Source organism: Neophocaena asiaeorientalis, unplaced genomic scaffold, assembly GCF_003031525.2.
Source record: "Neophocaena asiaeorientalis asiaeorientalis breed wild unplaced genomic scaffold, Neophocaena_asiaeorientalis_V1.1 scaffold255, whole genome shotgun sequence".
Classification (NCBI taxonomy): domain Eukaryota; kingdom Metazoa; phylum Chordata; class Mammalia; order Artiodactyla; family Phocoenidae; genus Neophocaena; species Neophocaena asiaeorientalis.
Genome location: NW_020175398.1, coordinates 769,310 through 795,883, shown reverse-complemented (window position 1 = coordinate 795,883; position 26,574 = coordinate 769,310). Strand labels below are relative to the sequence as shown.

The 26,574-nt window shown below is 41.1% G+C and overlaps 1 protein-coding gene across 2 annotated transcripts in view; it reads right to left on the bottom strand.

The window, feature by feature from the left end:
• CTNNA2 (catenin alpha 2) overlaps positions 1-26,574 on the bottom strand; it is a 1,017,322-nt gene that overhangs the window by 780,438 nt on the left and 210,310 nt on the right. For both annotated transcript variants that reach the window (XM_024766408.1, XM_024766409.1), the window contains exons 3-5: positions 24,066-24,232; positions 10,593-10,712; positions 5,472-5,738 (exon numbers count right to left, since the gene is read on the bottom strand). In XM_024766408.1, the coding sequence (XP_024622176.1) occupies positions 5,472-5,738; positions 10,593-10,712; positions 24,066-24,232 (554 nt within the window). The remainder of the gene's footprint in view (positions 1-5,471; positions 5,739-10,592; positions 10,713-24,065; positions 24,233-26,574) is intronic.

Genomic DNA, 26,574 nt, shown 5'->3' with positions numbered 1-26,574 from the left:
GGCCTGGTAACAAGAATAAGAAATAATTATTTCCTATTCAAAAATATGAAGAGTGATATTTGGAGAAGGGGGTCAACAGAAAAACTCTACTTCAGATTCCTTCAGCATAGATCTCTGAGGTCATGTATTTGGGCCTGTGACCTAAGTGATCTACATAGCCCTCCAGCTCTCCACTGGAGCTATATGCCAACCCTGGATCCCAAACTCTAGTCCAGGGTTGTTATTACTCTCAGGTACCCAGGAACCTCTTTTCATGTCCCAGCAATGAGCTGGGGTCCTGCTGTGAAGTGATTGCTGTCACCCGGACTCCTGTTCCTTCACCTCTTTCTTTGTACTAAATCTCCTAGAATGTGAGTGCACCCCCTGAGGACAGCACACAGTTGGAATAACCCTATAGGGAGTAAACACTGGAGCACGAAGTTGCTCCCCGGGGTGTGACAATTCTCTCCCACTGCAGTTAGGCTCAATCCCTTAACATTGTCAGATTACAGATCCTTGCCGTCCTCATCCACCTGTGATACAGATGTCTCATCATTCCTCATAGTCACACTCCAACATTTCCACCCACTGAACGCCAGATCAGTGAGAGAATTAGCACTGGATCAAGAAATGAAAATATATTTTAAAAGAAGGAGAAAAAAGGAAGAAAACCTAAAAGGTAGAGGGGAGGTATGAAAAATTAGGCAGAAATAAACATGGCAACTTACACAGGGTTGGTATGTCATGGTGACATTTCAGCTCAATGTGGTTGAGATCAGGCTGTCCTACTTCTCAAGCACAGATATTTAAATCTTGCAAGTAAGAAGTAATACAGTGAAAGAGAAAGTATAGTTAATACTATTCAATGCCCCCCTCTTTCCAAAGGTGAAGCAGTCAAGAACTAGAAAATAAGAGCACAAAGATTTCATGAGTGAACGTTCCCTAGAGACTGTCAGACATAGTATCACAGAGAAGGGGAAGGAGTAGAGGGTAGACGACAAGGCTGAAAGAGGTAAGAGCTAGTCAGAGGCCAAGTAGATTAGAATCTACTTCTTAACTCTGTAAGGAAAACAAAGAGTGAAATATGAGAAGATGATAAGTATGGTAGTCTAACATTTTATTTCATTTTCTTTTTAGGTTGTAGAATACAAATACATTTTTTCTATAGGCTGAGGGAACCAAACAAGTAGAGTAGGAGAAATTAAATGTAAAAGCAAAAGAGAATTATTAGTCAAGCCAATTCCCAGGGAAATGGAAAAAGAAAGAAGCAAAACCACAAGTAGAATGCTTAAGATTAGAGGACTTTGAGATTAAGGTTAGAGGAATTGTCTGATTTAAAAGAAAATAATAACTGTAAAAGCAAAATAGCTATCAATTATGAAGACTGGACCATGAATGGTGTCAATTTCCATTTTTCTAAAGTACCTTCATCTACAAAAGAAAGCTTCAAAAAACAAGGCATGGCATCCTCTCTTTTCTTTAAAATAATAAAGAGATTCTTTAGGAATAACTTTTCATTTTCCTTTCTCCCACTCTTGGAAGTTTTCTAGCAGTCAAAATTGACATGATAACATGATTTACTTCTGAGCAGTCACCACATTTTTCTAAATTCTTTTCAGTATCCCTTAGTAGATAGCTTCACTAGATAAAATTACCTATCTCAAGTTGCCACATTTTAAACAGAGGTTGATTTTTCCATTGATTAGCAATCATTTTACTTTTTGCTGTTGTATCATTAGAGACTCTCTTGACAGTTTCAAGTTGTTAAAATACTGGGTTTTTTCTTTCAGTCTTTTACTTTATAAATCACTACATCAACTTTTCATGTAGGTAGGATAATAATGCCAGAAAATAGGTCACCGAGCATTGAGCCATAATTATAACTATATAGTTACCCAACTATAACTGGGTAGAAATCAATCCTATAATTTTAGACAAATGAATGCAAAAATACTAATTTTTGCCTTGTTCTTAATCAGCTGAGAAACTCGAAGCCACTTCTGCATCCTACCTCCCAGAAAAACTGGGTTTAACACAATGATGACTATTATTATGAAATGGTCTGGACTTCAAATTCAACATTAGGGGATGACTGAAAATATATTTTATATTTGTACAGTTCTTTTCACTTCAGAATCTCAAAGTTGCTTGACTTTTTCAAATCCCTATTACATTGGCAAGCCACCAAACCAAGCACGGGTAAGGGATATTACCAGAAAAGTAAATCACAGGAAGTGTCAGTGAGTTTCCCACCCAATGTATTATCAATTTGTTTAATATCTGAGAATAGCATTTAGGATTTAAGACAAATGCCTGTGAATTCTAAATCAACTTCAAGTCAATACGCCTGGGAAATAAAAAATACCGAGGTATTCATTATGCAAATATAGAACAGAAATGTATAATTCTGTTACAAAGAGAAATGGAATATTATTTTAGTGAGAGATTTTCAAATATCGTTAAGGACTGTCTAGGTTTGCTGGTGTCAGAAATGATAAAAAAATCTACAACTGGTTAATTATATTATATCTTTAAATAATAATATTTTACTAGCATTACTACTTTTGAGAAAGTACTGAAATCAATTTCATTTACTAAATAACTGTTTTTAGAGGACCACACCAAATGGGATTACTACCTATGAATTGCTAATTGAGACAGCTCCACATGTTGATTTCTGTCAACATCTGAGAAATACAATTTTAAACATTAGATAATGTTGCATGCAATTTACATAGCTTGAGAACTAATATACATTTAATAATAAAATATTACTTGGTTAATATACTTAGCTAATATAATATACAATTAGTTAACATATAAGATACTGAGTTAATATAAGTAATAAACATCACTTAGTTAATATTTATAATGACACACAGCAATATATAAAGTTAATAAAATATAATTAGTGAATTAGTTAACATGCCACTTTTTTTATAAAAAAAAAATCTTTGACTATTGCATTCATATGTTAACCTCCCAAAGCCTATTTGTCCATAATGAGAAGACACCAACCTATTAGAACAGTTGGAAAGTACTCCAACATACTTTACTAGTAGACGTTTCCCACATGGCCTAAGTTTTATTTTCTGAATCCAAAGCCATAATAACCCAAATGATGCCTCAATTGTTAAATTCACTGCAGGTAAAAGCTCCTTTTAATGAAAATGGTTGAGATACAATGAAAATGGTTGAGATACAAAGAGAATGGGAAGCTGCAGTCACCACGCTCTCGGGCAGAAGGCGGCAGCAGGTGAAGAGTCTGGACATTCCTTCAAGAGAGTCCTCTGTATGCTGCATATCTACTCTATTACCAGGTTCTCACTTAGGCTTTATTGCTTATTTTTTGATTATAAAATAAACTATGATTATAAAAGTGTAATTGTGTCAAAATCTAAATATTCTTTAATTTTAAAAAGCACCATTTCAGAGCTTCCCTGGTGGCACAGTGGTTGAGAGTCCGCCTGCCAATGCAGGGGACACGGATTTGTGCCCCAGTCCGGGAAGATCTCACATGCCGCGGAGCGGCTAGGCCCATGAGCCATGGCCGCTGAGCCTGCGTGTCCGGAGCCTGTGCTCCGCGACGAGAGAGGCCACAACGGTGAGAGGCCCGCGTACCGCAAAAAAAAAAAAAAAAGAAAGCATCATTTCATAAAATAATTTTGTAGTTGATGTTATAATTTTCTATTCTGTTTAACTGATGAGACAATTTTATTCTAATGTACTCAATAAAAATTAATGTGGCATTGTAATGTATTAATATCTGAGTGCATGACCTGCTCATTTTTGTTTTTTTAAATTATGGGCTCATTCATTCTTAACCCAGAAAAAATAAAAGGAAAAAAAAATATATCATCACTCTGTCAAGTTCCAAGAAAACCCTCCTAGAATTTTTATACAGATTGTCTGAATATTATAAAAACTGATAGGGTCAATAGTTTTTCCTACCTGGGATCATGACATCATTTACCAAAAAGTACAACTTACCCCTCAGTAAAGTAATATAATTTTCTATCTTAGATCCTCTACATTTGTATCAGGATTATTTCTAACATAATAAAGAAATAAAATTAAGTAGTGAAATAAAGCCAACAAATTATTTTTATTGTTTATTTTGTGAACAGGATCTCTTTTCTTTTTTTTTTTTTACATTATGGAAATCTAGTAACTTCTATATCTTTATTTTAAAATCAATAACCTTACTAAAGTATCTTATTAGTTCCAACGAATTTTCTGTTGTCTCCTAAAACTTTGTGAATTCACATGTTAAGGCCTAATTTCTGTGGTAAATAATTGAAATTTATTGTATCTAATCCTTATTTTAGAAACTTTGGAAATAATATATATATGGTCTGAGTTCAATATATGTATATTTTTTTGACTAACTGAAAAAATAAAAGAAAGCAGAGAGATGCCTGTGAAAACTGGAAAGAATTATCTGTGTATAAAGTGTTATAATTATCCTTCCTTTATATCATCCATCTCCATACCTTTAACAATCATTTGCTCCTGGTTCTGTTTTCTAGCAGGCAGCCAGTCATCTCGTGCCAAAAATTCATGTCAACATAGCCAAAAGCAAACTCATCATCTTTCTCCACAGCTGTTAAGTAACCAATTCTTCTCCTATGAATTCCTGTTACATTGTATTTTATCACTTAAAGGGTTTCAGTACATTTCTGCATCCTTCATCTCCTCTAAGGGAAAATATAACTCTTAAAAGCAGTTACTAATTATTTATAAATGTTTTTAGCTCACAACACATGTAGGCTCTCACTGAACATGGGATGAACTCAACTGAATTCCACCTTCTCACAGGTGGGCTGTATCCTGGCCCAGGGGCAGTGAGAGCTGTCATCCCGGGCTGTTGATGACATGCATCCTTCCCATTCATTCGGTTGCCATGACTATGGCACAGTGAGACATCCTTCTACTGCTTACCTCATTGGGACACACCCCTAGAAATAGTAGGTTCAGAATGTGGGTCATTCACGGGACTAGCAGAGGTGCCACCCAGAGGGGCTGATGCGAGGAAGACCAGGATCCCGGATGGGATGAGAGGGCAGTGGAGTCTGCTCACAACTGATTGAAAATGAAGAAATTGAGAGCAGTTCTTCACCCAAACACAACATCGAGGCAATCCACATCTACACTGCCTATGACATTTGCCTCTTTAATAATAAAGATAATCCTGCAAATGATAAACTGTCCCTAAAATAGCCTGTGGTGTAGGAAAGTTACAGTGTTCAAGGTTTCTACCTGCATGGGATCTGGTCCTCTTTAACACAGCTGTTAGCTCCTTTAAAGACCAGTAAACTAGGTTCTACCAAGATGTCGGATTCCTAGTAACAGTCATACATCAGGTAGTTTAACTTACTATCAAAAGCCTCAAGAGAGGTAAATCAATGTATATTATCTTGGTGGCCCTTCATCCCAAAACATTTTTTCAGTGAAAACACACGCCCTTCTGGGTATATCACCCAGATGCTTACGTCAAATTCGTTCAGAGCCGCAGCCAGCTCCCCGATGCCCGTGTGGCCTTTGGCTTCGTCGGTGGGCGAGGTAGCTTGAGCAGCATTGGAGATGCCGGCAATGGCCTCCTGCACTTGTTTGAACACGTAATCTCGGTTGGCTCTGGTGGCGGCAACATCTGGGTGGCGGAGGAAGGCTTGGGAGGCTGTGTACAGCATTGTGGCGTTCTTCTTTAGAGCCCCTCGGGCAGCTGCCATCTCATCCCGACAATGAGGGTCCTTCAGCTCCTGTGTGTGCAAAACACAAACCCGTCACTTCCATGAAGCTTGCCATGGAAGTGTCTGTAATAGAGCTTAAAGTCACAGACATCTAGGACCACTGAATTTTAGAAACCATCTCCTCTCTCTTCTCTCTAGCTGCCAAGACTTTGCACGTACTGTTCTTTCTATGTGAAATATCTGAGTATCCCTCTTCCACCCTATCCTTTCCCCTGATGGGGCCCATCCTCTGAGAACCTACTCTCCATACAACTCTCTAAGCTACATCCCCTTCTATCTGCTCCCACAAGATCCTCTTCCCTCCTATCATTAATACTCATCAATGCTTTATTGTATTTACTTATTTAAGTATATGTCTTTCTCCTAAACTGTATGTCTAATAAGAGCAGAGAGCCCTAGCTATCTTGCTCAGTGGTTCTTTAGGCAACAGCACAGTATCTGGCCCATGAAATGCATTCAATAAATATTGCTGCAAGAATGTCAAAACTGAGCCACCAACAAGGTAATTGGCTTGAATGGATCAGAGTTAGTTATCAGCAGATGGAAACCCCAAACCTCAGTTTTCTGATACTGTGCCTGACTCCACATTCAATTACAATCGCAAACATGGGGAATCGAACTCCTCTGATTTTGCTTAGTGCATCACTATCACTTCACTATCATTTCCAGCATAGGGTTCGTTTTTTTTTAAAACTACTTTTGATGGCGGCTCACTCGTTTGAGTTTAGGGAATAATAAAAAAAAAATAGATCAAAGATGATTTGCTTTCTTAGTTTGAGATGTCAAAATAGTACCACTGGAGAGTCTCTTTATTTTCAGCTTTAAAGGGTATTGTTAAGAAAATGTTCACAGCATTTTTGGAAATGTTAAAGGCAGTTACTGTTCTCTGAGAACCATGTAGGACTGCCAGCTGAGTACCTCTGGGAGAAAATTTCTCTAGCTTCAAAATCTATCCTTAGAGGGTATTTGAACCACTGGGGCTCTATTCCTATTTGTTCACTTGGTACATGATAGATGGACGACCTGGAAACAGTGAATTACATCTCTTCCATGGGTCAAAATAATTCTGAGACAAGCATATTATATTTGATATCTAAGATTGTCAAGACAAACTGACATTAAGTAGTAAATAACTAACTGAGCCATCTATCCCCCTTTGCTTAAGCACTAACAAATATATGCCAGCCAACACAATTTCTAAATTGGGATGACTTATTTTTAGCCCTAAAGATCAACACAGATAAATGGGGAACCAACATGTGAGGGTATCTTCTACACTGGTCAATAATCTAGGTGGTGCAGGTAGAAGTTTCCTCCCAACTAGTCATGAAGGGTCTTATTAACCTCCAGAACACCTGGTCCAGAAACCTTAGACTCCATTCTGGGATATATCTATACTAAAAAAAAAAAAAAAAATCTAAATATGAAAGTGAGAAATAAGGGGTGGGAAATTCTTTCCATAAAGATATTTTTAGAAACATTTTTAATCACATGAATAAAACCTGTAAACAATGTAAATGCTGATTTATGAAGAATTGGTTAAGTAGACTATGGAACTTTTCATTTGATGGACTCTTTATGTGGATATTAAAAGAAGTTTCTATAAAAATAATAAAATGGGTAATATTTATAAGATAAATAAAGAAGAACATTTTACACCTATTTGTATGCACGGTATGATTGTAAATATGTTACAATATGAAGATAAACAACTGAAAAGTAATATACCAAAATATTAGCATGACACTTCTGTGGCTGGTAGAGTGTTATACAATTTTTTTTCTTCTTTTTTTTTTTTTTTGCGGTACGCGGGCCTCTCACTGCTGTGGCCTCTCCCATTGTGGAGCACAGGCTCCGGACGCGCAGGCTCAGCGGCCATGGCTCACGGGCCCAGCCGCTCCGCGGCATGTGGGATCCTCCCAGACCGGGGCACGCACCCGCGTCCCCTGCATCGGCAGGTGGACCCCCAACCACTGCGCCACCAGGGAAGCCCTTTCTTCTTTTAATTCTACTTTTTTTCCTACATTTTCTTGAAAGAGTGTGAAATAGCAATTAGTTAAAACAAGGTTTATGAGATAAAAATAAATTATATTTATGGGCATTCTTAGGTGAATATCTCATATATTACTGTGGATTTTAATACCAGCTACATGCTGATGACTTGTTTCCATCTCCAACCCACATCTCTCTCCTTTTGACATTTCTACATGGATTTTACAAGCATCTCAAAATCAATGCATCTAAGTATGAAATCTTGATCTCGAACCCTCACTGGTCCCTTTCCAGTCTTCACCCATCTCAGTAAATTCCTCACCATCTATCCATTTGCTCAAACAGAACCTCAGATGTGAACTGGTTGCTGTCACTCCCTAAACTCCCACAGCCAATTGCACAGCAGGTCCTGAGTGTTCTATTTTCAAAATAAATGTGGACTCCCTATGCTTTTCTCCACCGGTACTGCTGCCAAGCTATTTGAGACCACCAATGAGGCAGAAAAGACACAGCCGGGCCCCAGGACAGCCTCCTCATGTACAGGCATGAGTCAGAAGGCAAAGCTACCTCCTTGTTTTGCCCTTACTGAGGCCATGATGCATGGAGGAATGGCATCTAAAACAGAAACTTTGTAGCATCTGAGCAAGAAACTCTGACCATGAAAAACCATGGAGCATGTGCAATAAAAATGCACAGGACCTTCCACGTGTGGCACTCAACTAGTAAGGGACAATTTAAGGGAAAACAGCTCCTAGAGTGCATGTAGGGTGGCTTCAGGAGACAAACGCACAGGACCAGAAGCTGATGCAACCTGGTGCAAATCCAGGCCACACCTCAACCCTCTGCTCAAAGAATATTCCCCCCTAATCAAAAAGACCCCCACCCATTCAAAGTGCTAAAAATAAGACAAAAAGGGGATCAATAACCCTGGGTGGCACCCCTCACTCTAGAGGATGCCCACACGCTTCTCTGAGTGTGTAACTTTTGCTTCTGTCCTGAATAAACTGTGTCTTTGTTCTCTTTGCACCTCACACTCAGTGTGTGTATTTTTTTCCTCTGTGTTTTGTGTACCTACCCAAATTCTTTTGGACGAATTGAACGAGAGCCTGAACTTTTGATAAAGATTTTCCAGAATCACCAGCATCGCTCACCTAGATGACTTCAGCCCCCTCCCAACTACAACTAGTCTCTCCTCTTCCATGCTACCCCCATCTTTGCAACGTACCTAGAATAACATTAAACTGTAAATCTGAGACTTTGATACCAAACTCTGAACTATTCAACTACTACCCATTCACTTACAATAAAATCCAAACACTCTACAAGACTCTGAGTGTCCTGGCACCCACCCTTCTCCCCAGCCTCCCCATTGGTCACTGAAATCAAGATTCAATGCATTTTTTTTTCAGTTGTTTAAACAAGCTAACTGGCTTTTGGGCCTCAAACCTGTGCTTCAGAGTAACTTCGCTCCTAACCATATTACATTGTGGCCTACCACACAAGATTCCACATGAACAAAGGATTCTGCTGATAACAAAATACTTAAAAATAATCGCCTGAACTAAAGTCATGACTGTGTGCCCACCACAAAGGACACTGGAAGCTCTTTAGGGGAAGGGACTAGATCTTTGTCAATTTATAATACGGGTGTCACTTCAGTCTGGCACAGATGAACACTCAACAAATGTTCACTAGAATTCTCCTGTTGGTCACAGAGAACCTTAGAAAAAGTCACTAGGAAGTGCCCAAAATGTTGAAGAATCCTGAGAACAGTCAAGAAGATGGGTGAATAGGATTTTAACTAACCTCTCCACATTTAAAGATTTTTTTTTCTAAGAAGAAAGAAAAGGACACACTCTTTGGAAACTAAATTCTAATGGTACCTACTGAACAAATAGAGCTGGCTAAATGGAGGGTGTCATCCTGAGACAAAAGGGAGGCAAAGAAAACCCCAGGTCAACCACCTTCATCAAAGTGACTCGCTACCTGTGCTCTCCCTCCCCTGTCCATTCCCTTCTCTCTCTCTCTTTCTCTCTCTCTCTTTCGCTCTCTCTCTCTCTGCCTTTTCTTTATTTTTCTTCGTGTTTACTTAATCTCTTTGATAAAAGTTTCACTGTACATATTACACACTTGGGGTGTGTATATGCACGGTGCTGTCCACAGGGCTGGGAGATAAAAAGTGAGGGCTAAGGACAGTGCCCAGGGAGTGGCCACACCACAGTTTGATATTCTTTATATTTCAATCGGGAGCTTTTCCAAGTATGAACAAAAGGTTAGAGTGTGGTCAGACATAGAGAACAGACTTGTGGTTGTGAAGGGGGAGGGTGGTGGGGGAGTGATGGAGTTTGGGGTTAGCAGATGCAAACAATTACACATGAAGTGCATAACAACAGGGTTTTGCTGTATAGCACAGGGAACTATGTTCAATATCCTGAGATAAACCATGATGGAAGAAAATATTTAAAAATGTATATATCAATATATGTATAACTGAATCACTTTGCTGTATAGCCAAAATTAACATAACATTGTAAATCAACTATACTTCCATAAAAAAATAAATATAAAAGTCAAAAAAAAAGGAAGGTTAGAGTGTGGTAGGGCTGGCGTGGTGGTTCCCACCAGTGAAGCAGGTGGCCTGTGACCTACTGTAAGCACACAGGGGCCAGAGAGTACCCAGGGAGTACCAGCGCGGTAGGGTAGGGCCAGAACGGGCCCGAGTAGGAAGATGCCTTTGTGATCACAGGTTCCTAAGGCATCTGATGATCTGATAGCCGGCAGGTGCAGCTGATCCACTGTCCGGGCCTACACAACTACAAGGTTACTTAAACTCACTCACTTTCTCCCCTAGATTTCCAAAATCTTTCCCACCTGTTGTCTTCTTGCAGCTACATAGTTAAGTTTCACCATCTCTTTTCCAAATTCTTTAAAGCGATTTGCAAGGTCTTGCTCATTTGTAGCATTTTTGACAGCTTCTAAGGCCTCCTCCACCTGAAACGATAAAAAAAAAATCCAATATATTTATAACTGGATAGTTAGTATTGCAATATTATTAAACATGCTAGAAATGTTAGTTTGTTAAAAAGAAAACATTTATTCATTAACATTTAAATAAAATAATGGGGAAAAGTACCCCAAGAAGCATTTATAATCAGAAAAAAATATTTGTTCAACATTTATATATTTTGTATATAAAAGATAATAATTGCTGAACTCCTAAAGCATATAAAATACTACATTGAGACGAGAGGAAGATGGCAGAAGAGTAAGATGATCCAGGGACAACTTCCCCGGGAGAACGCACGGTGCGCCTCAAGCTGGTGCAACGTCACGTCAGCCTCTGCCGCTGCAGGCTCGCCCCGCACTCCGTGCCCCTCCCTACCCCTGGGCTGAGTGAGCCAGAGTCCCCAAAGCAGCTACTCCTTTAACTCCGTCCTGTCTGAGCGAAGAACAGACGCCCTCCGGCAACCTACACGCAGAGGCGGGGCCAAATCCAAAGCTGAGCCCCTATCCCAAATTGAGGAGGTGGACTTTGAGAGCAAGTTTTATGATTTTTTTCCAATTTTCCTTTTTTTGTGAGGGTGTATGTTTTGGCTTGAGATTTTGTCTGTATAGCTTTGCTTCCACCATTTGTCCTAGGGTTCTATCCGTCCGTGCTTTTGTTTTTTGTTTTAATTTTTTTCTTAATAATTATTTTTTTATTTTAATAATTTTATTATATTTTATCTTACTTTATTTTATTTTACTTTATCTTCTTTCTTTTTTCCTTCCTTCCCTCCTTCCTTCCTTCCTCCCTCTCTCCCTACCTCCCTCGCTCCTTTCTTCCTTTCTTTCCACCTTTCTTTCTTTCTTTCTTTCCTTCTGTTCTTTCATTCTTTCTACTTCTACTAATTCTTTCTTTCTACTTTTTCTCACTTTTATTCTGAGCCATGTGGATGAAAGGCTTTTGTTGCTGCAGCCAGGAGTTAGTGCTGTGCCTCTGAGGTGGGAGAGCCAACTTCAGGACACTGGTCCACAAAAGACCTCCAAGCTACACATAATATCAAATCTCCCATAGATCTCCATCTCAACACCAGCACCCAGCTTCACTCAACGACCAGCAAGCTACAGTGCAGGACACCCTATGCCAAACAACTAGTAAGACAGGAACACAACCCCACCCATTAGCAGAGAGGCTGCCTAAAATCATAATAAGTTCACAGACACCCTATAAAACACCACCAGACATGGACCTGCCCACCAGAAAAACAAGGTCCAGCCTCATCCACCAGAACACAGGCACTAGTCCCCTCCACCAGGAAGCCTACACAACCCACTGAACCAACCATAGCCACTGGGGACAGACACAAAAAACAACGGGAACTACGAACCTGCAGCCTGCAAAAAGGAGACCCCAAACACAGTAAGATAAGCAAAATGAGAAGACAGAAAAATAGCAGATGAAGGAGCAAGATAAAAACCCACCAGACCTAACAAATGAAGAGGAAATAGGCAGTCTACCTGAAAAAGAATTCAGAATAATGATAGTGAAGGTGATCCAAAATCTTGGAGATAGAAGAGACAAAATGCAAGAAACATTTAACAAGGGCCTAGAAGAACTAAAGATGAAACAAACAATGATGAACAGCACAATAAATGAAATGAAAAATACTCTAGATGGGATCAATAGCAGAATAACTGAGGCAGAAGAACAGATAAGTGACCTGGAAGATAAAATAGTGGAAATAACTACTGCAGAGCAGAATAAAGAATGAAAAGAACTGAGGACAGTCTCAGAGACCTCTGGGACAACATTAAATGCAGCAACATTCGAATTATAGGAGTTTCAGAAGAAGAAGAGTAAAAGAAAGGGATTGAGAAAATATTTGAAGAGATTATAGTTGAAAACTTCCCTAATATGGGAAAGGAAATAGTTAATCAAGTCTAGGAAGCACAGAGAGTCCCATACAGGATAAATCCAAGGAGAAATATGCCAACAACATATTAATCAAACTGTCAAAAATTAAATACAGGCTTCCCTGGTGGTGCAGTGGCTGGGAGTCCGCCTGCCAATGCAGGGGATGTGGGTTTGTGCCCCGATCCAGGAGGATCCCGCATGCAGCGGAGTGGCTGGGTCCGTGAGCCATGGCCACTGGGCCTGCATGTCCAGAGGCTGTGCTCCGCGGCGGGAGGGGCCACAGCAGTGAGAGGCCCACACACCGCAAAAAAAACAAAAACAAACAAAAAAACCCAATTAAATACAAAGAAAACATATTAAAAGCAGCAAGGGAAAAACAACAAATAACACACAAAAGAATCCCCATAAGGTTAACAGCTGATCTTTCAGCAGAAACTCTGCAAACCAGAAGGGACTGGCAGGACATATTTAAAGTGATGAAGGAGAAAAACCTGCAACGAAGATTACTCTACCCAGCAAGGATCTCATTCAGATTTGATGGAGAAATTAAAACCTTTACAGACAAGCAAAAACTGACAGAGTTCAGCACCACCAAACCAGCTTTACAACAAATGCTAAAGGAACTTCTCTAGGCAAGAAACACAAGAGAAGGAAAAGACCTACAATAATGAACCCAAAACAATTAAGAAAATGGGAATAGGAACATACATATCAATAATTACCTTAAATGTAAATGGACTAAATGCTCACACCAAAAGACACAGATTGGCTGAATGGGTACAAAAACAAGACCCATATATATGCTGTCTACAAGAGACCCACTTCAGACCTAGAGACACATACAGACTAAAAGTAAGGGGATGGAAAAAGCTATTCTTTTCCGACCACAACGCTATGAGACTAGATACCAATTACAGGAAAAGATCTGTAAAAAATACAAACACATGGAGGCTAAACAATACACTACTTAATAACGAAGTGATCACTGAAGAAATCAAAGAAGAAATAAAAAAAAATACCTAGAAACCAATGACAATGGAGACACAAGGACTCAAAACATAGAGAATGGACTTGAGGATATGGGGAGGGGGAAGGGTCAGCTGTGACAAAGCGATAGAGAGGCATGGACATATATACACTACCAAACGTAAGGTAGATAGCTAGTGGGAAGCAGGTGCATGGCACAGGGAGATCAGCTCGGTGCTTTGTGACCACCTGGAGGGGTGGGATAGGGAGTGTGGGAGGGAGGGAGACGCAAGAGGGAAGAGATTTGGGAACATATGTATGTGTAAAACTGATTCACTTTGTTATAAAGCAGAAACTAACACACCATTGTAAAGCAATTATACTCCAATAAAGATGTAAAAAATAAAATACTACACTGATTGTATTTTGAGTTGTGGTTTTGATAAGGGATATGGACTTTTAATTTCAAGTGGAAAAATAAAGGAAAATATACTTAAGAAATATGGAATTGAAAAACAGACTTTAGAAATCTTCAGAGGAGGAAATATTTTGCAAACAAAAACTGGAGGAACTCCTGGGCTGCAAAAAGTTTGAGATAGCTTAAATCTGCAATCAATCTTCTCGGCATCACCTCTAAATCTGGGACTAAAAGGATTGTAATTTTAAGCTGAGTTTACGCCTTGCCGTCCAACAGAAGAGAAACTATTGAGCCTCGCAAAGTAAGCAAATTTGAAGCTTTGTTGCCATGTAAGGTGGCATCAACTAGGGTGAACAGAATAACGATCATTGGAAATAGCTAAGAACATAATCGTGAGTGAATCAGGCACAAGGCAGAACTATGTTTGCAAAATCAAAAGTTCTTAGTTTTGAAGGGAGTCTGGTAGAGAGGCCTCAACTAGTACAGGCTTCTGAGAGTGGCAGTAGAAAAAGAGCAATGGTAGCTCTGAAAGAGTAATGAGTAATACACAGAGTATGTATGGGTCTACTGCAGAATTCCAATTGGCTCTTGTAGTTTAGACCAAATCAAAGGACAATATACAGACAGTTCATTGTTTGACAATGCAGGAAATCCAAATGACCATTAAAATGGCTAGAAAAAGTCATAGATTAACATAGTACTATAGAGATACACCTTTGTTTAACTTGACACAATAACAAAGGTGGCTAATCCAACTTCCTCACCAAGTTCCACTGAGTGCAGGAAGAGAATAGTGTCTATAAACCAGTGATAATGGATATCATCAAATCTTTTCCTCCATAGATATGACTACCATTAAATTTACTAAATAGGCTAACATTTCATTAAGGAAAGAGTTGCGGCAAGCAAGGAAGTTATTTAGAATGATGGTGATGGGCGGTTCAATCTAGACTCCAGATAAAATGAGGTTTCCATTCTCATCTTTTATGGAAGATAGAAGATCTTTCTTTCGTACCTATTTGCATTGTTCCTGAATGACTGTGAAGAGGAAAGGCTACATCTTGCTCTTGGAATGTCTGCAGGTGACAGGGACCTGGGAAGAGTGGAAGGACACAGATGGCAGGCTGTGTGATGGTTCTGAGAAGAAAACTGGTGCTCATGGGGGAGGTGTTATAAGGGGAGGTTTGGGGGACTCTGTGTGCTGGATTGGGAAGTCACTTCCAACAAGCTGATAAAGGGGGCCCTTAGAGGCAGCTGCCACGTCCTTCCTTGTAATAAATGCCCTCTTGACCTTGGACCCTACAGAGAGTTATTCTCCTCCCATGGCCGGCCTGGGCTGACGAACACCAACATGAGAACCCTCAGCTCTGGCAGGTCTTCCTGTCCTTAATACTAGAGCCTGAGTTCTGGGGATGGGGATAGCTGAAAAGTGTGAACTTCTAGACAGGATATTAAAATTTCCTCCCTATTTATTTGGTGGATTTAGATATTATTTTCAGAGCTTGTCCCTTAAAACTCTTAAAATCTTGAGTCTTCTCAGAGTTTGTCTGAAATAGCCCTTACCCCCATTTCCAAAGCAAGCCTACTTGTCACTATTATTTAGTCGACAGCTCTGTCAAATTGTTTGAGACAGACTCTTTAAGTCAGTCTCCGGGACTTCCCTGGTGGTCCAGTGGTTAAGACTCCGTGCTCCCAGTGCAGCGGGCACAGGTTTGATCCCTGGTTGGGGAACTAAGATCTCACATGCTGCACAGCGTGGCCAAAAACAATACATTAATTACACTAAATCAAATCAGTCTCCAATTTTCCTGACTGAAACTGCACCTACTTATTTTGATGTAAAAAAAGTAGTCTGAGAATTCATACTTCTTACGTATGAACACTTATTAAGCACCTCCTAGGAGCTAGGCAGACATACAGGGATGGGGACAGCGGGAACAGAGGAGTCTGATTCCCCTCCTGGACCGTGTGATCCTGTTCTCCTGTCCACAGTCACTGCCCATACCAGTGCTATAAATCATTGTTACGATCATTTCCATTTGGACAGACTGACCTCATTCCGGGGTCCTTCAGTTGATATCCAGTTGATTGGATTTAATGAAACTAATAAGTCATACAAAGCTCTCTTGTTAGGATCTGGATTTAAATTTAAAAGATGTTATCTTGGAAATAGGAGTTGGCCAAGTAAATGAAGGAATGAAGACAAGATTCTATATTTGACTACTTTACTTGTTGAGCCATATACTCTGGTTTGACCATGGATATCTCAGCAACATTATACTTTATCTTTCTGCCTCCTAACGATAAGCTGGTCTTCTTGATTAAATTTTCTGTTTCCTTGTTCAAAAGTGAAGACAATGATTTCATCAGAAAGCAAGAATGATTAAATGCTAGCATCACTTATCCATAAACCGCCATGCTTTATAAAGTACAATAATGCGGCTTGATACATTTCCAAAGTTACCTTCAGCTTGGACAAGAAAAATGACAATAGCCAATGTCCCTGACTACTTATGATGTAGCAGACATTGGTCCAAATGTTTTACATATATCTAATTTGGTCCCCCAAAACAGCTCTTCGAAGCTGATAGTTTTCTTGTTTCTTCTTTACAGAGGAAAGACTGCAGCCAGAGGGGCGAGACAGCCAGCCTGAGAGGTCTCACAGCAAGAGAGTGCAGGAACCTGGGTGTGAACCCAGAGAGTTTGCTCCAGAGCTCATACTTTTAACTCCTGGGCTGTGCTACCTCAGTTTCCTAAAAAGGATGGTTTTGTAAAGCTGCTGGAGTCCAGTTTGGATAATGAAGATTCATTAAGAGTCCTGCCCCATCTGATAAGTCTCCATTCCACCTCTCAATTTCTCTAAAATCTACCCCTTCACAGTACACACTGCCACTGCCTTCACTCAGCTTTCCTTTCATTCACTGGCCTGGATCATTTTAATCATCTCTCATCTCTCAATCTGTCTCTTTGGTTGGGCTCACCCCTCTTCTAATTCCTTCTCCATATTGCTACCAAAATTATTTGGCTAAACCACGAAGCTGATTCTAATGCTTAGGACTACTCAGCAGTCCCCCATAATCCATACAGAGTCTAAACAAATGGGTAGAGTCCAAACTACTTCTCACGATAACGGAGACACTCCACACCCTGTATCTCTCTAACTCTGTGACTGCCCCTCCCAACCTTACCCTCTCTGCTCCAACAACAGAATCAATCAACCATATTACTATGAATGCCCCAAGTCCCTCCCTCACTCTCACGCCTTTGTTCTTTCCTCTGCCTGTGAAGCTCTCAGTAGGTGAAATCTTTTGTCCCACCTGGATCCGTCTCCCTTCTTATGGCAAGGGCATCCCAGTTGGGAGCAGTGAATCACTCTCTCCCTAGGCTGGTTATCAGGCTGGTTATCAAATCTAAATTTCATACTTTCTGCCTGCTCTGTGAACATGTAGCTTGGCCCTTTACATCTTTTTTTTTTTGAAGATGTTGGGGGTAGGAGTTTATTAATTTATTTATTTATTTTTGCTGTGTTGGGTCTTCGTTTCTGTGCGAGGGCTTTCTCTAGTTGTGGCAAGCGGGGGCCACACTTCATCGCGGTGCGCGGGCCTCTCACTATCGCCGCCTCTTGTTGCAGAGCACAGGCTCCAGACGCGCAGGCTCAGTAGTTGTGGCTCACGGGCCTAGTTGCTCCGCGGCATGTGGGATCTTCCCAGACCAGGGCTCGAACCCGTGTCCCCTGCATTAGCAGGCAGATGCTCAACCACTGCACCACCAGGGAAGCCCTACATCTTATTCCTATGTTAAGCTTTGTAGGGAGAGAGTGTTTGACAGGCAACAAAGGAGGAAGGGGTTTTGTTTCCTGGTCCTGGAGTGCTCCCTGGACAGGCTGGGCAGCAGGGGTAGCTCCTCCAACACCAGCTGGCCCCCATGGGTGATTCTGTAGTGCAATACCTCTAGTGAGACATGTCTCCACGCACAGTTTTCCTTGACACCCTAAAGGGCAGATTTCTAGCAAGTTCCGTTGGCTTGTGTGGCACTTCAGTGGTCTCTCTGTCATCCAGTGACCTAGGAACATCTGGATCTTGGCCCTGGTTTGGGGTGGGCTCCCCCTAGTGTGCTCTATCTCAGTCCTGGGGGGAGTGGCTGCTCCTTCCATCCGCCATTCCTAGATTCCCTAGAGTTCTCTTTACGTCTTCCTAGACAATTCCTTGTTACTCTAATCTATTAGAGCTGATAATTCTTTATATTAAGCTTTCCCTGCTCAAATTACTGTGTAGCATCGCTCTCACTACTGGACAGGATGATACCTCCCCCACTCTTTTGATGGGGCCAACCTCTTTCCAATCACCCTCAACACTTAGCCCCCAGCTTCAGGCTTGGGCTTGTGACTCCAGCCTGTTCAATCTGTGGTTGAACAATTAGTTCAGGAAAAGGCAAATCTCATTCAGTTCACTGAGCCCCAGTCCTAACACCTCCCTCTCCCAACCACATCACCCTTCTTCACATTATCCCAAATCACCCAACAATACAATTTGGTTGAACTGATCCCATCCTTGGCTTGGCGGGTGATGAGGGAGAAGAACAGTGCTGATCAAACTAAGAAATCAGCACATCCCATGTCCCCTCTAAATAATTAACTCAGATGTATACCTGATTTAGAGGCCAAAATGACTAACAAAATTGTAAAACTTTTATTTGAGCTGCCTGGGAAGAGAATTTCCTCCTTTTTGCTAACTATAGTCTAGAAGCATGTAATCTTGAGAATATTTTGCAGCTACCTTGAGATTTTGAGAAAAGGGCCTACAGAGAAGAGTGTCCTTAGTGAGGAAAATGAGATAGAAACCTGGTCCTTGTCACATGTTTGTACCTTGATCAAGCTTTGCCTGAAGCTACCTGCCTCTGGACTTGGGGAGCCAATATATTCCCTTTTGGGAATGCCAACTTGAGTTGGGTTTCTGTTATTTAAAATGGAAAACATCCTAATTATTATGTTTTGCTTCCAGGTGAGACCATAGCTATATGCACAATTTTCACAACATGTGCTTCACTCTTAATGTCTCTGCCACCTATAAAGTTGTGAAGGCAGGAGCTGAGTCTTATTTACCTTTGAAGTCATATATCTTGGCACAACGTCTTATACATAGTAGGCATCCAATAAGTATCTCTTGAAAGGATAACTGAATAAATAAGTAAATTCCAAATAAATCAGCTGAAGTTAATGCCGTGACAGCTCTGATGAAAAACATGTGCTAAGAATCTGGGCAGTAACTTCTACCTTTATAATCAGAGACAAGGATATTTTATACCTCGATTATGTGCAGCAGAAATGAACAAAATATTGTAAATCAACTATACTTCTATATATATATATATATATATATATTTTTTTTTTTTAAAGAGCTACAGAGTTGCAGGACAAAACAGTAGACTGCTGAGAAATAATGTTACTGGGGACTCACTAAGACCATTCAATGCTAATGTCACAAAAATCACAGGCAATATTAAACTCACCCACCAACAATGGGGCAGCAGCATTAGATTTGTCCCCTGGTAGCCTCGAAGATAATCTGAATTTCCTGAGAAGTTGACTAAATGGTTGTGTTTTCTCATTTTGCTATTGACTTTCTAGAGAGCAATTCTGAGATAATCGGGAACATCATTATTCCAGGACTCAGACTGAGTACAGAAAAAAAAGTGATTGTTTCCTCTGACACACACATGGCTAGGTGAGTTTGTGTGTAATGACATCACCAACGCTAAGAATTGGACAGTATACTCTGATTGCATTCATTCAGAGTTTAGGGAAAATAAATATCGCTCTTCTTGATCACTGATTGAAATGCAGGAGTCCTTTCAAAGAGTGAAGTGTCACAACTCCATCTCCACTGATAATGTCAACTGATTGCAGGATACACCAGGTGTCTGTAGGGAATCACTCACCAGCAACTTCAACAATACAAGTGATTATAATTCAGTAGTTTTTAATGATGTCTGATGTGCAAATGATTCCTTTAGCTTCGCTCAGGAACATCAAATTCCCTCTTTGGCGATAACTCGGCTTTGAACTATATGTCACTCGCTGTTCCATCACTATCTTCCTGAATTCTAAATAACTACAGTAGCAAAAACCTTCAGCAGTCATACGAATCCTTAATATATTCAAAAGAGAGCTCAACATTAAAGCACACACAAATACTTGCAAAATAGAGCAAGTAGCTTAATTTGAGCAGCCAGAATATCTATGTGTTATATGAAAAGATGGACTCCTTAGCAGGCATATAAACTTAAGTGTGCAAATGTAATTTTAAGGTAGCAGAATGCAAAAACCTACACACTGCCAAATCACACAACCTCTGCAGAATTCCCAGTTCTTTACTCATGTTCAGAGGGTGAATGAGTTTTGCTCAAGATTACTCAATTTGCCAACAATTACCTAGAGGGTGCAGGGCAGAAAATGAAGACGGGCATTTTAGGAGAATAAATTGACTCTCCTTCATCTGCTCAGTGAATTACTGATGGAAAGGCATGAAAATAAGTTTCTGATAAGAAGGCAATTCCCTCCATATTCCTGTAAGTTACTCAGAAATGAGAAAAATCAGTATCTGGAAAGAACGGCAATAGAGTTTGGGCATATGGCCTGAAAGATGAAAAGTAAAATATTATCTGAAGTGCTTAAAGGTAAAATACCTTGGCAGTGGTTAACACGGCAGGAAGCTACAGGACTCCTTATACTGTGTTAATCAATGTCCCGACCCCAAATCAAGTCACTGCTTTATTACCGTTAGAAAGCGCCTGCCACTCTTTTTCTCATCTATGTTCTATCAACCATTTGGTAAGGAAACTCATTTTTATTTGGCATAAGTCTTGATAAAAGTATAGATGATAATTTCTAACCTGCTCCATCAAAATACATGAAGCTATTTCCTTCATCTTGATTTAAAAACAAGTAAGTAGATGCTGGCAGACAACACTTGTTTATGAGAGGATGTGCTTCTATAGAAAAGAATACAAATGCCAAGCAGAATTATATACCATGTTCATTTGCAAAGAATTGTTGACACATTGTCTTTTTTAGGGGATTGGAACAATAGTCCCATCGTATGAAACCCTGATTGACCTGAACCCAAGTATGACACACCCCGCCTGAGTAATTCAGCGCTAGCACCAGACGCTGCAGTTCCCCATTTGATCCACAAGAGGGCACCATTCCGCCACCGCTGTTCCCTGCAGAGGCTGCGCTTTCAGTAGAACAAATGTGTTTTTCAGTCTACAATCATTTTTAATTTTACTACTGACAGTCTGACAGGACTACTTAATATTGCTGGGTTGACCTTTCCATATTTTGTGCTAAATCTTTTTTTTTTAACTTCTCTTAATCTGCTGTGTCGGGAAGAGGATATAATTGACTCCACATGAAGACAGGCTGCAGTGTGATGTTATCAACCGACAGCACTGGTCAAAACAGGTGGATAGAGGCAGGATTGCAGGCAGCAGCTGGTGCCGTACATCACACTACAGGCCCCGATTGCACGAGCACCCTCCACGTGTGGACCATTCGGGGAGAATATTTAGCCTTCATCAATCCTCAAGAGGGGCTTGAAATGGCCTTCCACGGCACAGATAACATACAAGATGTAAAGTTAATTTCCTTAGGTTCAGTCCTATTCTCCTGGTAAAGGAAGACTGTCCATCTGGGGAAAGATCTTTCTTAAAATGTTGCCTTTGAAGACTAAGCAGGCTGGAAGAGAAAGGTAACAAAACTTTTTCTCCAACACACTTGAGAACAAAGTCATCTGTAGCCTAAAAGAAGCACATAATTCAGGCGGGGCTGCAGAAATAACAGTCAGCACTGCAGTTCCGGGATCTGACGATGGTGACATAGCCGCCACTTACCAAACACTTACTTTGCACCGGACTCCGTGATGAATGCTTCATAAGGAATTCCCCCAGTTTAAACCTCCCCACAACTCTGAGGACTGCACAATCACTAGCCCCCTACTAACAGATGGGGTGTGAGACCTAAGGAAGTTTCATTTATTATTATTTTAAATTTATTTGTTTATTTTTGGCTGTGTTGGGTCTTCGTTTCTGTGCGAGGGCTTTCTCCAGTTGCGGCGAGCGGGGGCCACTCTTCATCGTAGGGCGTGGGCTTCTCACGGTCGCGGCCGCTCGTTATGGCGCACTGACTCCAGACGCGCAGGCTCAGTAGCTGTGGCTTGTGGGCCCAGCTGCTCCGCAGCATGTGGGATCCTCCCAGACCAGGGCTCGAACCCGTGTCCCCTGCATTGGCAGGCAGACTCTCAACCACTGCGCCACCAGGGAAGCCCTATTATTTTTTTTACACATATATTTTATTGAAGTATAGTTGATTTACAATGTTGCGATAATTACTGCTGTACAGCAAAAGTGACTCAGTTGTACATATGTATAGATTCTCCTTTTTAAGACTCTTTTCCATTCTGGTTCATCATAGGTTATTGAATCTAGTTCTCTGTGCTCTACAGGAGGACCTTGTTGTTTATCCATTCTCTGGATAATAGCTTCCGTCTGCTAACCCCAGCCTCCCCTCCCATCCCTCCCTCCCCGCCCCCCTTTGGCTACCACCCCTCTGTTCTCTATGCTGTGGAGGCTTTATGTGGTGGGTTAGGACAGGCTGACAAGTGGACCCCAAACCAAGATTAGACGTAGGCTGTCTTACTCCAGTGGCCATAAGGTTATTCATAAAGTTACACTGCCCCTCAGTATCCTGTGAAATAGGTAGTCTATCCTCAAACTGCTCACCTCATCCAACTTACAAGAGCCTTCCCGGGTTTCTGAGGCTTATTCTCTGAGAAAAGTCTGAGAGAAAAATTCCCAAGCAGGTTCTGCTTTGGGTCCCCTGGTTCCTCAGGAACCTGAAGAGAAACCATGAAGAGCTAAACCTGCTTTGTGGTTTATGACCATGCAACTCAGGCTGGGGATGTTGGAATTTGAGGCCTTTCATAATACTGCAGAGTTTATACAAAATTTTGGAAATCTTGGCTCCTTTATTGGGGCCAGCTCAGCTAAGACCCTGCCCAAGATTTTTTGACACAGAACACTTGTGATTTTGGAAATTTCTTAATGAAACTCCATATTGGACAAATCTGATATGGAAGGTGAGGTAAGAGTAGGCTGCCATGATTCATTTCCTATCTCACCTGCCCCCTCATTGTTCATTTCATGGAAAAAGAAAATAAGGGCATGGAATAGAGACCCTCTAGGCAGAAGCCACATTCCTAAGCAACTGAGTTACATCATCAAAGGGTGAGTCCACCCAGGCTGCAACTAGATACCAGTGAGCAACTAGAAAAACAGAGAAAGGCCTAGCTGTCAAGGGCTGGGAGGGCTGCACGTGACCCAGGAAAATTTGTGACCAGGGCAAGTCTCCACTTCCATTAAGAAACAGAAGACTTAAAAGGAACCAAGGAATCCTGACAAGCAAGGCACATATCATGGAGTTCTAGGGGTTGGTGGGGCACATATGCGCCCAGAGACCCAATCCAGGAATGTTAGATGCCAAGCTTGATGCAACAAGATTGATTCTAGCCATCAGTGCTATGGACAAGGCTTCTTTTTATTGCCAGACTAAGAGAGGTTCAAAGTACGTAATTCTACAAAAGGGCAATGCTGGAGCAGTTAACACAATACAATGCAACGTGGGATCCATATTTAGCTGGGCAGAGGTGGTCACGTGGCCAGCTACCCAGAAGAGCCGGCCTGGCCTAATTGCCACAGGGACCAGCGCTGCTCTGAATCTCAAGACAAAGTCCAGGCAGGCACACCACGCATGGCCTCTGCAGCCTGAAAGATGCACTGTTTTGTACGCCAAGAACTAAGGGGAAATCCAAACTCTGTGTTTTGAGAGACGGAAAACAATTCAAGTGAATCTTCTGTAGCTTTGAAAGATGTATTATTTTGGGGGCATACCACTTGGGTGAGTAACCAAGTGATCTGGTGAGCAGCGAAATATCTTTGGTCCAGTTCAGTGCCATGGTCCATGTTGCTACCCACATAAAGCACATTTTGATAAGTTCTACATACGTACAATTCTCAGATGAGATAAAAGTCTCATGACGTCTGCCATGTCCGCCAGGATGAGCAAGCGTGTTACAGCTGATAGCAGAGCCCGGGCAGCTCGCACCATGGTGCCACGCTTCACCGAGGAGCACGGATCATCAGCGAACTCTGAAGAGGCGATGCGCATCGTCTCACCTGGAAGACAGACACGGAGACACACGTGGGTAGACGGGAGGCTCAGAGGCTGGCAGTCGTAAAGATCTGTGGACGGACCATCACAGCTCTCATTGCAAAACCACTATTACCAGGTGGTACCAGCTCCCTCAGTGCAGCAGACACTTTCAAGGCAAACTCATAAGTGCACCCAGACAGGTGCTGTAGACAAAACCCAAGTGTAAAATTATGTGTTTAGCATCAATAAGGAATATAGTTAATTCAATTTGTCTAAGAACTGAGATGAATTTGCCTTACCTTAATCATTCTTACTCTGCAAATCCCTTGGAACCAGTGGTATTCACTAGGCTAGTTGGTTTCTAACAGTTGAAGAATAAAGTTAACTGCTCCAGAGAGGAATGAAACTTAAGACCTTGGCCTCATGAACTCTGTACTCGTAATTGAGCTAATCAGACAATAACAGACTACAGAGTTACCCCAAGTCTGTTCTTTCAATTGTCTGCTAGGAAGCTACTCTCTAATATAGAGAACATTTATGAGACAATTGAAGCGATTCAACAGATGTTTATTAAGCACATACTCATGTCAGATTCTCTTCCAGGCTATGGAATTGCAAAGGTGACTAAGAACACCCTGGCCCCAAGGAATTCACAATCTAATGAGGACACACGTTGTAAATACATACTTATAATAGTGATTACATGCCATCATAGACATATGATTAAGAATGAAGGCAAAGAAGAGGAGGAAGTGATTTACTTATTTAGTATGAGGCTGGAGGGAAGCTGTCAACGTTGACAGCCTTTGAAAAACTAAAATGTATTCACCAGGAAGACGAAGGTAGGAAGGAAACCCGAGGCAGCAGGAACACCACGAGGCTCCAGAACTTGGAGCAGGGCGCTGAGTATGGGGAAATGCAATCACCTGGAAAGTCACAGTGAGTCAGGGGTGTGGGGAAGAGAGGCACCAGGGCCTGGAACACTGTGGAAGAGATCTGAACTGTGTCCTCAGCAGGGAGGGAAATGACTTAATAGATTTTTATTTTGGTCACATTATATAAAATAAACTGGAAGGGACAAGACTGGTGTAGAGAAAATAGGAAAACACGGTTATAATCTGAGGGAGCAGTAAAGAAGACGTGGACCAGGGAAATAGGAACGGGATACAGAGAGGAAGGGAGTATTAATGAGATCTGCATGAGAGAAACAACGGATTTGGGGACTGGTTAGGTATGGAAACCAGAGACGAGGTGGTGATGGTGAATACGGACCAAACACAATGGACAGGTACACATTTGCACCCCAGGAGAGGGAAACAAAGGGAGATCATTCACTACGTGAGATGGGCCCCATGGGGTGGATATCCACCCGGAGAACACAGAACTAGGAACTAGAACTAGGAAAAAGTATAATGAAGCTTCACAGAGCAGAAAACACACAGGGGTAGAAATGCTTCAATGAACCAGAAGAGCAGAGTTAATATGACCAATTAATTAAATTAGGGTGACACAAGTCATTCAATATTTATTTATAAAATGATACTTCTCATCTATTCATCAAAACCGAGTTGATTTAAATAAAGTCAATTATATCACTGAAAGGCCATGCATCCTATAATTTATCCTAAGATATAAGGCAAAATAAAAAACTCTTCTCATCATTTTACAGGCAGATCAAAATATAATGTAATTCCCTCAGTGTTGTAGTTATTTAAACCCTCACAGTGATCCTTTTTATACTTAAGAAATGTGGGTGTGTAAGGAAATATATTGTGCTGTTGGACTTTTAAAAGAGGCTACCATCTATGACACAGCCAGCCAGGTTAGTCTTTATGCCTAGGCACAAACAAGTGGCTTAATATATAACAGCAGCATGGGAGAAGTTTAAATATTCACTGTCATACTGGTGAATTTTCAAGATGTATCGCTCTAGAGACCTAAATATACTTTAAGGTAGAGGCTGGCAGTTAGGAGGTACATATTCAATCCCAGTGTTCTACCCTTGCCACAGGCTTGCATAAATCTCTTCTCTGCCCACCCTGTGTCGCCCAGAAAAAGACAGTAGCAAATATCTGAGTGGTGGGGAGAAGTATACCTCATTCTCACTCTGTAGAGTGCAGCAAGAAAGAACATTATACACCAAGGTGAATCTAATGAAATAGCGCGAGGGTCACCCTAGGTAAAGAATGGACACATTTGTACATGGTATTAATGGGTAAGTCAGATGCTGTTGGAAGGGATCCACTTATTCAAGGAAGGGGGAGATTTATTCTGCACGTGAAACGAGGGAGCTACATGGTTGGTCCCAAATTTTCAGGTTAAATGGTATGAGTCATAGCTCAGGTAAGAATGGACCTTTCAGGCA